Source organism: Oncorhynchus mykiss, chromosome 7 (assembly GCF_057628025.1).
Source record: "Oncorhynchus mykiss isolate SJ-2025 chromosome 7, ASM5762802v1, whole genome shotgun sequence".
NCBI lineage: Eukaryota > Metazoa > Chordata > Actinopteri > Salmoniformes > Salmonidae > Oncorhynchus > Oncorhynchus mykiss.
In genome coordinates, this window is record NC_143028.1 from 49,422,717 (window position 1) to 49,436,955 (window position 14,239).

A 14,239-nucleotide genomic window follows, 5' to 3' on the forward strand; every position below is an offset into this window, starting at 1 on the left:
CTGCCACGTAGCCCACGTCTGCCTATAACATGAGCTTCTCAGTGTGGGGCGGCAGGTAGCCTAGTGGTTAGAGCATTGGACTAGTAACCGAAAGGTTGCAAGATTAAAAATCTGTCGTTCTGAACACGGCAGTTAACCCATTGTTCCTAGGCCATCATTGAAATTAAGAATGTGTTCTTAACTGACTTGCCTAGTTAAATAAAGGTTAAAATGTATGGATAATCCTTGCTACTGTGGATTTTTTGAAAAATATAATGTTAGCCATGGAGAAATGCAAAAGTGTTGCTACTGCTCTCAACAACAATGATCCCCTGAATTTAGCAGGCGCTATTGACAAAGATCAGTGGGGAAAGGTTGTGATGGACTGCTTTATGCACAGGGTCAGTGAGAACCAGAGTGACTTGACACAATGGACCAAACAAGCTGTAGCTCCAAAACTAAACGGAAACGACACAGCTAGACGTCTTACTTAGTTAAAGTGGTTCCAGTCTTCCGTGAAGCAGACTGGAACCATGTATACGGGTAAGAGTCTAGCAAAATGTTCAGATGTTTCTAATTTTGTCAGAAAGTCGTTTTCATTGCAAGTTAAAGCATACTGTTCACTAGCTAGCGAACGTTAGCTTGCTGGCTCACTAGCTAACATTACGTGTATGATCTGTGTAGTAATATCATTTGTATCTCAGAAAGCTATTTGCATTGCTATTTATAGCCTAATGTTAGCTAGCTACAGTAGCTAACATTAAAGTTAGTTGGTTAGCTTTAGCTACCTGCATATTCACACAACAGCATTTCATGCACGGTGGCTAGCTATGATAATCCATTTGTACGGTAAGGGTTGGGATTATAGTTCATTGTTTAGCTAGCTAACTAGCTACATGCCAAAACAAAAGACTTCACTTCGCCAGATGATTACATGATCCATCAAGTTAGCCAGGTGTGTCTGGGGGTGATTATGGCCATCTATTGTATTTCATGAACATGCATACATACATGTCTAGACAATAATGACCCATCCACTTAGCTAGATGTGGCTGGGGGGTAGGTATAGCATTTTGTTCGCATGACCCATTATTTACACACGTGTTTACCAGAGACAGTAAAGTGAAGAAAAACATGACCTGCACCAAAGTTAGATTGGGATATAGGCCTAGAACTAGATAAATTGTATTTTTACTAGAGGTCGACCGATTAATCGGCAAGGCAAATAAATTAAGGCTGATTTCAAGTTTTCATAACAATCGGTAATCTGCCTTTTTGGACGCCGATTATGGCCGATTATATTGCAATCCACGAGGAAACTGCATGGCAGGCTGACCACCTGTTACACGAGTGTAGAATCAAAAGAACCTGGTGTATGCAAGGAGCCAAGGTAAGTTGTTAGCAAGCATTACATTTATCTTATAAAAAACAATCAATCTTAACATAATCACTAGTTAACTACACATGGTTGATGATATTACTAGGTTAACTAGCTTGTTGCATATAATCAATGCGGTGCCTGTTAACTTATCATCGAATCACAGCCTACTTCAACTTCGCCAAATGGGTGATGATGTAACAAAAGCGCTTTCGCGTAAAAAGCACAATCGTTGCACAAATGTACCTAACCATAAATATCAATGCCTTTCTTAAAATCAATACACAGAAGTATATATTTTAAACCTGCATATTTAGTTAAAATAAATTAATGTTAGCAGGCAATATTAACTAGGGAAATTGTGTCAATTCTCTTGCGTTCAGTGCAACAGAGTCAGGGTATATGCAACAGTTTGGGCCGCCTGGCTCGTTGCGAACTGTGTGACCGTAATTAATTTTGACAGAATTTTACGTAATTATGACATAACATTGAAGGCTGTGCAATGTAACAGCAATATTTAGACTTAGGGTTGCCACCCGTTCGATAAAATACAGAACGGTTCCGTATTTCACTGAAGGAATAAATGTTTTGTTTTCGAAATTATAGTTTCCGGATTTGACAATATTAATGACCAAAGGATTGTATTTCTGTGTGTATTATATTATAATTAAGTCTATGATTTGATATTTGATAGAGCAGTCTGACTGAGCGGTGGTAGGCAGCAGCAGGCTCGTAAGCATTCATTCAAACAGCCCTTTACTGCGTTTGCCAGCAGCTCTTAGCAATGCTTGAAGCACAGCGCTGTTTATGACTTCAAGCCTATCAACTCCCGAGATTAGGCTGGCAATTCTAAAGTGCCTATAAGAACATCCAATAGTCAAAGGTATATGAAATACAAATGGTATAGAGAGAAATAGTCGACGCGTCATAATTCCTATAATAACTACAACCTAAAACTTCTTAACTGGGAATATTGAAGAACTGGGAATATTGAACCACCAGCTTTCATATGTTCTCAGGAACTTAAACGTTAGCTTTCTTACATGGCACATATTGCACTTTTACTTTCTTCTCCAAAACTGTGTTTTTGCATTATTTAAACCAATTTGAACATGTTTCATTATTTATTGGAGACTAAATAGATGTTATTTATGTATTATATTTAGTTAAAATAAAAATGTTCATTGTTCATTCAGTATTGTTGTAATTGTCATTATTACAAATATATATATAAAAATCAGCCGATTGATCGGTATCTGCTTTTTTTGGTCTTCCAATCATCTGTATCGGTGTTGAAAAATCATAATCGTTCAACCTCAAATTTTTACCTGGAGTTTTGCCTCATTTTAGGCTACTACTTTCCACTGTAGTCTTGAAATCTTTGGTTGTTTACTACAATACCTTACTCTGTATGTTTATCACATTGCCCCATATGTAAATCCGTAAAGAGATGGGTGGGGCTAATGCTTAAGAGAGTGTGAATGATGCAGAATTGGTGTAGGCAAAGAAGAGCTCTCCAGTAGGGCCATTTTCTAAAAAGTGTGGTTACAAATGTATCAACTTTCAAAGCAGAATTACTTTCCCATTGTTCCTCAACTGCAGTGTATTATACACCATTTTGTAGCTGAGTCTCTACTTTAATCCAATGTAAAAAACACCATTTCAAATTTTGCTATATAAGACGGAATCGAGGTGGTCAGTCACATTTCATCAATTGAATATCTAGCACCCAGCTTGTTGAGAGCTCCATAGAAGTCATGATCAGAGGCTTGTTCACCTCTAAACTGGCTGCTGCTTACACAGAGAACTGCAACAACACAGCATCATACACCTTGAGCGGGTGCTCAATCACATCTCCCCCTCCCAGCCACAGTCAATAAGACTAGGGCAGGTATTGTCTCCTTCTATTGTCTCCATGGCCTCGCTATGGCAACATCTGGAAGGCTACACAGATGAACGTTTATAGATAAAGTGTATGAGTGAGCACTGGCATTGGCTTGTGTGTGTGTGTGTGTGTGTGTGTGTCTGTGTGTGTGTGTGTGTGTGTGTGTGTGTGTGTGTGTGTGTGTGTGTGTGTGTGTGTGTGTGTGTGTGTGTGTGTGTGTGTGTGTGTGCGTGCATGCGCATGAAAGAGCTGTGTGCAGCTTGTTGCCTGTTGCACAGTAGGCCTGTGTGGATCCATGGAGAGACTCGCAGGCGTCTCGCTCTGTGGCGCAGGGGAAAGGCTCACGTTGCCGCAGCGCCCGCCAACCCCACCGCCAGCCCGTCTGTGTTGCCATGGCGACCAACCCGTGCAGAGTCTGGAGCTCTCTCTCTCGCTCCCCCTCTCTCTCTTACCCTCACTCTATAGCAGCAGCAGCCAATGAAACGGTGCCATCCAATCAGACACGTTTGCATAACGAGCTTGTTATGCAGAGGCCTGTGGTTGCAGAGCCTGTGTTCCAGCGCCCGTCTAGACAAATCTCATTTATGCATACAGAGAAGGAGACAGAATGAGTTTGGAGGGAGGTCCAAATGAAAAAGGGTGGAGGGGTGGTGGAAGTAGTAGAAGCAGAGAAGCAGAACCTCCGTTAATCTAGAGAGAGAAACTGCAGAGAAGTGACTTAACCCAACCACTGACGGCACACACAGGGTTCAATGGTACACAAACACATCACAGGATACATAAGACCAGCGTGGAAAGAAAGAGGAGGACTCTCCTGGGAGATCATGAAAAATAAATAAAGTCCTAAAGCATAACCAAATGGTTTATTCCTATGTATAACGACTTCCCTTTGGTATCAACTTAATTTCTGTTCAGCATCTAGTTTCAGTACTAAATTAAATTAGTACATACTAATTGTATAATGTGCAACCATTATTTAGGAAATGAATGTCAGATTGAATACACAAACTTCACATCCTAACGATACCATAAACACCCAACTGCGTACAATTGTACAGTGCAACAGGGGGGGGGGGCACTGCTGTCTATCAACTCGCAGTCCCCCTAAAGGGATTTCTCTCCTTAAAACTGATCTAGCCAGTCATCAGTGCTAACAGCTCTCCTGTGGTGTGTGCTTGGGCCCTGCTCGAGGGAGTCTGAGCACTGCTTGCTTTCTCAGCTCTGAGACTGACCTGCGGGAGAGAGGCCCACTGACAGGGCTGTAACCTCCATTGATCCGTGGCCTATGTCTGACAGTAGACTTTGGGGAGAGATTGTAAGTGAATAACAGCTAGTTGTGGTTTCCCTTAACAGAGAGTGCTGCCTGATAAACACTTACAGTGTACTGTCTAGCAGAGCTTGTGAACTGAGCATGGAAAGAGAGCGGTATGGAGAGAAAGAGAGTGTGTGAGAGAGAGGAAAGAGACAGGGAGACCCCTCATTAGCACAGCGGGGTCCAATGCTCAGTGTTTATCGTGGCCAGCCAAAGGGCCGGTGACAGACTGGCCACCAGAGCTCCTCACAGTGCAGCTGGCAGCCCTGGACAGGGACATCCCTGCTCTGTCACCGCCACAGTTCAGAACACTGATCAAACGTGAACACAAGCAGGGGACACACAAATGAGAAACAGGCACCGCAAAGACAAAACAAACTGTATAAAGAGCAAGGCCCTCAAATGGCAGAGGGATGTTTCCTCCGGCTCACTGTCACTGTGTTGCACCAAACATTTTCCCCTGACTTCACTATGATGTCTTTCAAGGCACACTTGTGGTTAACCTCAAATAGCCAAGAATCTAAGGAGCAGTCGTGGAAACAAATAAAATGCAGGAGTGGTTTGTTGTCTGTTTTGATATATGGTGGTGGTGTGGTATGTGGAGAGCCTCAGCTCAGTGCTGCTGTTTAAAGCTTGTTTTCTGAATGCCAGGAACTAATGCCTGGTAGAGTTCTGCTGTCAGAATAGCTCTGTCACAATGTTGTTGGAACTTACTGGCACACGCTCTAGCACTCCTGACCGACCGCCCATTTTGACTGCCACAGGGACAGGCGCTTCTCCTGATCCACAATCTACACTAGCACTCAAAGCCCACAGCTTACACTGGCACTCACGCTGGCACTGGTGCCAAGTGCCCCTAAGCCAAAGACACTACTGTTTCTCCGTGAAATTAGAGAATAGTCCAAGAAACCAAATATTGTACCCCAGTAAAGAAATCGGAGTTCAATCCCAGCCAATATAAATGGCTGCTCAAGGACTACAGTATACGGCACAACATCTACTGTAGCTTTTTAGAGGTTCTGTGTTATTCTGCATGACATGATTGTAATCTGATAAGAGTTTACCTCCTTTTTCCTCTTCTTGACTTTAGGCATCTTGCCCTCCTTCATCTTTTTGGGTTTCTTCTTCTTCTGTTGTTTGGGGGAGTCGTTGTCAGTGAAAAAGCTGTCCAGAGGTGTGAGCGGGACAGTGTTACGTTGACCATCCTCATCCTCATCTAGACACACACAAACACAAACATGGCCTTCAGAACCACATGATACACGTATTCACAACTTTGACTCTTATTGTAACACATACAGATTTCATGGGGCTTCTGTTAGTCATCACTTTACCATCCTCCCCCTTTTACCTTATATCCTGTTGGCCAGGCACGGCTCAAACCTTAACCTAGTGGGCTGCTAGTTCTCTGTCAATTGTATTGTCTCAATATTGTTGTATACATATAAGCATGCTGACAACAGTGTATAACGGTGCTCCAGACTTCAATGCTGCCATAGTGGGTCACAGAGGAGTAAGAGAGACAGCAGGGCCAGGGAGACTGCCTTAGACAGTAGACAGTACATCACTATAAAGAGACACTCCCACGGTGCCTCCTCACACACAAACACAGACTGGAGGGCATGAAATATGCAGCACATGTATCAGAGTCAATCAGCCAGCCAACACTAGACTAGCCCTGCAGCCTACCACTCCCAGAGGGACACTGAGTAGGGAGGAGGGGTTCCCCGTCTCCATAGCACAAACATTGGCTTGCAATCCACTTAGCCTCCATTTAGCCAGGCTAGTCAAGAGGGGCCACACAGACACGAGGTGCTTCCAAGGTTCACTATCAATGAGAGACCCATAGAAATGTCTATCTATACATTCCCATTCACCACTGGATAAGCTGCATGCATCTTCCCACGTGTGTCCGGCAAACGGTACCGAAGCATTTGCTCTCAGACCAACAGGCTCCAAGACAGCTTCTACCCCCAAAACTGCTCAATAGTCAATAATAGTACCCAAACTATCTGCGCTGACTCTATCTTGCTCTGACCCTACGCAAAGCAAAATATACACACACCATATACAGTGCATTCAGGCCCCTTGACTTTTTCCACATTTTGTTATGTTACAGTCTTATTCTAAAATTGATTAAATAAATGTTTTCCTCATCAATCTACACACAATACCCCATAATGACAAAGTGAAAACAGGTTTTTAGAATTTTTGGCAAGTGTATTAAAAACAGACATACTTTATTTATGTAAGTATTCAGACCCTTTGCTATGAGACTCGAAATTTGAGCTCAGTTGCATCCTGTTTCCATTGATCATCCTTAAGATATTTCTACAACTTAATCGGAGTCCACCTGTGGTAAATTCAAATGATTGGACATGATTTGGAAAGGAACACATCTGTATATATAAGGTCCCAAAGTTGGCAGTACATGTCAGAGCAAAAACCAAGCCCCGATGTCAAATGAATGGTCCATAGAGCTCCGAGACAGGATTGTGTCCTGGCACAGATCGGTGGAAGGGTACAAAAACATTTCTGCGGAATTGAAGGTCCCAAGAACACAGTGGCTCCATCATTCTTAAATGGAAGAAGTTTGGAACCACCAAGACTCTTCCTAGAGCTGGACGCCTGGCAAACTGAGCAATCGGGGGACAAGGGCCTTGGTCCGGGACGTGACCAAGTACCATATGGTCACTCTGACAGAGCTCTTTTGTAGAGATAGAGGAATCTTCCAGAATGACAACCATCTCCAATCAGGCCTTTATGGTAGAGTGGCGAAACGGAAGCCACTCCGCAGTAGAAATGACAGCCAGCTTGGACTTTGCCAAAAGGCACCTAAAGGACATTCAAACCATGAGAAAAAAGATTCTCTGGTTTGATGAAACCAAGATTGAACTCTTTGGCCTGAATGCCAAGTGTCATGTCTGGAGGAAACCTGGCACCGTCCCTAGGTTGAAGACTGGTGGTGGCAGCATCTTGCTGTGGGGATGTATTTCAGCGGCAGGGACTGGGACACTAGTCAGGATCGAAGGAAAGGTGAACAGAGCAAAGTACACAGAGATCCTTGATGAAAACCTGCTCCAGAGCGCTCACGACCTCAGACTAGGGCGAAGGTTCACCTTCCAACAGCACAATGACCCAAAGTACACAGCCAAGACAATGCAGGAGTGGCTTCAGGACAAGTCTCTGAATGTCCTTGAGTGGCCCATCCAGAGGCCAGACCTGAACCCAATCGAACATCTCTGGAGAGACATGAAAAGAACCCCCCAACCTGGGAGAAACTCCCCAAAAACAGGTGTGCCAAGCTTGTAGTGTCATACCCAAGAAGACTCAAGGCTGCAATCGCTGCCAAAGGTGCTTCAACAAAGTACTGAGTTAATGGTCTGAATACTTATGTAAATGTGATATTTCAGTTTATATATACAGTGGGGCAAAAAAGTATTTAGTCAGCCACCAATTGTGCAAGTTCTCCCACTTAAAAAGATGAGAGAGGCCTGTAATTTTCATCATAGGTATACTTCAACTATGACAGACAAAATGAGAAGAAAAAAAACAGAAAATCACATTGTAGGATTTTTAATGAATTTATTTGCAAATTATGGTGGAAAATAAGTATTTGGTCAATAACCAAAGTTTATCTCAATACTTTGTTATATACCCTTTGTTGGCAATGACAGAGATCAAACGTTTTCTGTAAGTCTTCACAAGGTTTTCACACACTGTTGCTGGTATTTTGGCCAATTCCTCCATGCAGATCTCCTCTAGAGCAGTGATGTTTTGGGGCTGTTGCTGGGTAAACGGACTTTCAACTCCCTCCAAATATTTTCTATGGGGTTGAGATCTGGAGACTGGCTAGGCCACTCCAGGACCTTGAAATGCTTCTTACGAAGCCACTCCTTCGTTGCCCGGGCGGTGTGTTTGGGATCATTGTCATGCTGAAAGACCCAGCCACGTTTCATCTTCAATGCCCTTGCTGATGGAAGGAGGTTTTCACTCAAATTCTCACGATATATGGCCCCATTCATTCTTTCCTTTACACGGATCAGTCGTCCTGGTCCCTTTGCAGAAAAACAGCATCAAAGCATGATGTTTCCACCCCCATGCTTCACAGTAGGTATGGTGTTCTTTGGATGCAACTCAGCATTCTTTGTCCTCCAAACACGACGAGTTGAGTTTTTATCAAAAAGTTATATTTTAGTTTCATCTGACCATATGACATTCTCCCAATCTTCTTCTGGATCATCCAAATGCTCTCTAGCAAACTTCAGATGGGCCTGGACATGTACTGGCTTAAGCAGGGGGACACGTCTGGCACTGCAGGATTTGAGTCCCTGGCGGCGTAGTGTGTTACTGATGGTAGGCTTTGTTACTTTGGTCCCAGCTCTCTGCGGGTCATTCACTAGGTCCCCCCGTGTGTTTCTGGGATTTTTGCTCACCGTTCTTGTGATCATTTTGACCCCACGGGAGATCTTGCATGGAGCCCCAGATCGAGGGAGATTATCAGTGGTCTTGTATGTCTTCCATTTCCTAATAATTGCTCCCACAGTTGATTTCTTCAAACCAAGCTGCTTACCTATTGCAGATTCAGTCTTCCCAGCCTGGTGCAGGTCTACAATTTTGTTTCTGGTGTCCTTTGACAGCTCTTTGGTCTTGGCCATAGTGGAGTTTGGAGTGTGACTGTTTGAGGTTGTGGACAGGTGTCTTTTATACTGATAACAAGTTCAAACAGGTGCCATTAATACAGGTAACGACTGGAGGACAGAGGAGCCTCTTAAAGAGGAAGTTACAGGTCTGTAAGGGCCAAAAATCTTGCTTGTTTGTAGGTGACCAAATACTTATTTTCCACCATAATTTGCAAATAAATTCATTAAAAATCCTACAATGTAATTTTCTGGATTTTATTTTCTCATTTTGCCTGTCATAGTTGAAGTATTTCACTCTATATTTCATTATCTATCCTGATGGCTAGTCACTTTACTGTACAATATTTGGTTTCTTGGACTATTCTCTAATTTCAAGGAGAAACAGTAGTGGCTTAGGGGCACTTGGCACCAGTGCCAGCGTGAGTGCCTTTATGTACATATCTACCTCAAATACCTCATACCTCTGCACAATGATCTGGTACTTGTACTCCCTGTACATAGTTCCATTCTCATGTATTTATTGGTATTATTCTTGTGTTACTATTTTATTTTGATTATTATTTTTAAACTCTGCATCGTTGGGAAGGGCTCGTAAGCAAGCGTTTCATGGTAAAACACCAGTTATATTTGGTGCATGTGACAACACCAGTCAAAAGTTTGGACACACCTACTCATTCCAGGGTTTTTCTTTATTTTTACTATTTTCTACGTTGTAGAATAATAGTGAAGACATCAAAACTAATAAATAACACATATGGAATCATGTAGTAACCAAAAAAGTGTTAAACAAATCAAAATATATTTAATATTTGAGATTCTTCAAATTAGCGACCCTTTGCCTTGATGACGACCTTGCACACTCTTGGCATTCTCTCAACCAGCTTGGGAAGTCACCTGGAATGCATTTAAATTAACTGGTGTGCCTTGTTAAAAGTTAATTTGTGGAATTTCTTTCCTTCTTGATGCGTTTGAGCCAGTTGTATTTACAAGATAGGGGTGGTATAGAGAAAATAGCCCTATTTGGTAAAATACCAAGTCCATATTATGGCAAGAATAGCTCAAATAAGCAAAGAGAAATGACAGTCCGTCATTACTTTAAGACATGAAGATCAAATAACTTTGAAAGTGTCTTCAAGTGCAGTCGCAAAAACCATCAAGCGCTATGATGAAACTGGCTCTCATGAGGACCATCACAGGAAAGAAATAGGATTTATTTAGAATTCAAGGCACACTTAACCAGCATGGCTACCGCAGCATTCTGCAGCGATACGTCATCCCATCTGGTTTGCGCTTAGTGGGACAAGGAGAGTGATGCAGTGCTGCATCAGATGACCTGGCCTCCGCAATCACCCAACCTCAACCCAATTGAGATGGTGTGGGATGAGTTAGACCGCAGAGTGAAAGAAAATCAGCCAACAAGTGCTCAGCATATGTGGGAACTCCTTCAAGACTGTTTGAAAGCATTCCTCATGAAGCTGGTTGAGAGAATGCCAAGAGTGTGCAAAGTCATCAAGGCAAAGGGTGGCTACTAAAACCCTGGAATGAGTTGGTGTGTCCAAACTTTTGACTGGTACTGTATGTGTCAATTCAAAGTATATTCCATGTTGGTTCAACGTAATTGTATTTAAATGAAGTGTAGGTAGTGCCAGCTCTATAGTTATTAAGTCAACATGTCTGCAGTACCTCACACTGGGAGCTCTTTCATTTCTGAGCCACAGTCAGGTTCAAAATTATTGGCAGCCTTGATAAAGATGAGCAAAAAAGACTGTATAAACTTTATGAAAATAGAGCTCTTTGGCCATGCTCTTTGGCCATGCACAAATCTGCTGTTTCCATCTCAAGACATCTAATTCTCCTCCTTGCTGATATGTGAAACCCGCCATTATTTACCACCAAGTTTACCAGAAATGGCCACTACCATCAATGCAATTGAGACAAACACATTATGTCTGCACATGTAAAAATGTATTTAAGGCACCACATCTAAGTGTGTGATCCCAGAGAGAAGCCTCTGGCGTTCTGGCAGCTATTGTTCTAATGCTCTGTGATGTCTTCCAGAGGTGGCTGCTTCATACCGGGTGATGAGAGGGATCACTGTGGCATGTGGCAAAGGACAGCTGGCACCAGGACCAGTTTGAACTAGACTGCAGCCTCACTTGGCACACTGTGCCCACATTGAAGCGTGGACGGCGGGCAGGCAGCACCGCTCTGACCTTCTTGCAAGGTCTTGGCCACCGGACCGCTCCATTAGAAGGGAGATTCATGACCCTCTCATTCCTGAGAAGTCCAGCATTTACAGGAACACACATTAGGCCACTCTCTCTGACAGGCTCCTTATGGAAATACCCAGTTAATGGTGCCCTGACCGCAAATGTGAAGAGAGTGACTTCAGGCTTCTCCCATCATTGAGAGGGTGTTTATAGCTCACTCTACTTATGTCTTAGGACACACAAAGGCACCCTCACACGCATTTACTCCAAAGCTTGGAGTAAAAAAAACAGCTTTGATCTCCAGGCCATCAGATTGTAAAACAGCCACCACTAGCACAGAGAGGCGGCTGTCTACCTAGAGACTTGATATCATTGGCCACTTTAATAAATGGAACACTAGTCACCTTAATAATGTCACTTTAAGAATGTTTACATATCTTACATTACTCATCTCATATGTACAGTGAGAGAAAAAAAGTATTTGATCCCCTACTGATTTTGTACGTTTGCCCACTGACAAATTATCGGTCTATACTTTTAATGGTAGGTTTATTTGAACAGTGAGAGACACAATAACAACAACAAAAAATCCAGAAAAAGCATGTCAAAAATGTTATAAATTGATTTGCATTTTAATGAGGGAAATAAGTATTTGACCCCCTCTCAATCAGAAAGATTTCTGGCTCCCAGGTGTCTTTTATACAGGTAACGAGCTGAGATTAGGAGCACACTCTTAAAGGAAGTGCTCCTAACCTCAGTTTGTTTCCTGTATAAAAGACACCTGTCCACAGAAGCAATCAATCAATCAGATTCCAAACTCTCCACCATGGCCAAGACCAAAGAGCTCTCCAAGGATGTCAGGGACTAGATTGTAGACCTACACAAGGCTGGAATGGGCTACAAGACCATCACCAAGCAGCTTGGTGAGAAGGTGACAACAGTTGGTGCGATTATTCGCAAATGGAAGAAACACAAAAGAACTGTCAATCTCCCTCAGCCTTGGGCTCCATGCAAGATCTGACCTTGTGGAGTTGCAATGATCATGAGAACGGTGAGGAATCAGCCCAGAACTACACGGGAGGATCTTGTCAATGATCTCAAGGCAGCTGGGACCATAGTCACCAAGAAAACAATTGGTAACACACTACGTCGTGAAGGACTGAAATCCTGCAGCGCCCGCAAGGTCCCCTGCTCAGGAAAGCACCTATACATGCCCGTCTGAAGTTTGCCAATGAACATCTGAATGATTCAGAGGACAACTGGGTAAAAGTGTTGTGGTCAGATGAGACCAAAATGGAGCTCTTTGGCATCAACTCAACTCACCGTGTTTGGAGGAGGAGGAATGCTGCCTATGACCCAAAGAACACCATCCCCCCCATCAAACATGGAGGTGGAAACATTAAGCTTTGGGGGTGGTTTTCTGCTAAGGGGACAGGACAACTTCACTGCATCAAAGGGACGATGGACGGGCCATGTACCGTCAAATCTTGGGTTAGAACCTCCTTCCCTCAGCCAGGGCATTGAAAATGGGTCGTGGATGGGTACTCCAGCATGACAATGACCCAAAACACACGGCCAAGTCAACAAAGGAGTGGCTCAATAAGAAGCAAATTAAGGTCCTGGAGTGGCCTAGTCAGTCTCCAGACCTTAATCCCATAGAGAATCTGTGGAGGGAGCTGAAGGTTTGAGTTGTCAAACGTCAGCCTCGAAACCTTAACGTCTTGGAGAAGATCTGCAAAGAGGAGTGGGACAAAATCACTCCTGAGATGTGTGCAAACCTGGTGGTCAACTACAAGAAACGGCTGACCTCTGTGATTGCCAACAAGGATTTTGCCACCAAGTACTAAGTCATGTTTTGCAGAGGGGTCAAATACTTATTTCCCTCAATAAAATGCAAATCAATTTATAACATTTCTGACATGCGGTTTTCTGTTTTTTGTTATTCTGTCTCACTGTTCAAATAAACCTACCATTAAAATTATAGACGGATCATTTCTTTGTCAGTGGGCAAACGTACAAAATCAGGGGATCAAATACTTTTTTCCCTTTCTGTATATAAGGTATACTGTATCCCTTTCTATCTATTCTTTACTATCTATTGCATCTTAGCCGCTCTGTCACTGCTTATCCGTATATTTTATACTTATATATTCTCATCCCATTCCTTTACTAGATTTTGTGTATTAAGTTTTGTTGTGGAATTGTTAGATATTACCCGTTAGATACTGCTGCACTGTCGAATCTAGAAGCATAAGCATTTCGCTACACTAGCAATAACATCTGCTAACCATGTGTATGTGAGCAATAACATTTGATTTGATTTGATGTTGGTCTTTCTAGTAGCGGAAATGCTGTTATAGTGTAGCATTCTGAACTGTGGACTGTATGACTTCATGATAGAATCAGAGTAGTAGTCATTGACTGTGAGCTCACTTTCCTGCTCCTGGGTCTTGGGAGTTAGTGGTAATAAATGGTGGCAGTGCAGTCTCGATCTAAGGGTACAGAGTGATGGTGTGTGAGTGAGTTAGATGTACAGTGCCTTGCGAAAGTATTCGGCCCCCTTGAACTTTGCAACCTTTTGCCACATTTCAGGCTTCAAACATAAAGATATAAAACTGTATTTTTTTGTGAAGAATCAACAACAAGTGGGACACAATCATGAAGTGGAACGACATTTATTGGATATTTCTAACTTTTTTAACAAATCAAAAACTGAAAAATTGGGCGTGCAAAATTATTCAGCCCCTTTACTTTCAGTGCAGCAAACTCTCTCCAGAAGTTCAGTGAGGATCTCTGAATGATTCAATGTTGACCTAAATGACTAATGATGAT

The 14,239-nt window shown here is 42.8% G+C and overlaps 1 protein-coding gene across 4 annotated transcripts in view; it reads right to left on the reverse strand.

Moving 5' to 3' along the window:
• Positions 1-14,239, reverse strand: part of LOC110528005 (ATP-dependent chromatin remodeler CHD5) — a 39,215-nt gene that overhangs the window by 20,537 nt on the left and 4,439 nt on the right. For all 4 annotated transcript variants that reach the window (XM_090241217.1, XM_090241216.1, XM_021609773.3 and 1 more), the window contains exon 2: positions 5,619-5,770. In XM_090241217.1, the coding sequence (XP_090097343.1) occupies positions 5,619-5,770 (152 nt within the window). The remainder of the gene's footprint in view (positions 1-5,618; positions 5,771-14,239) is intronic.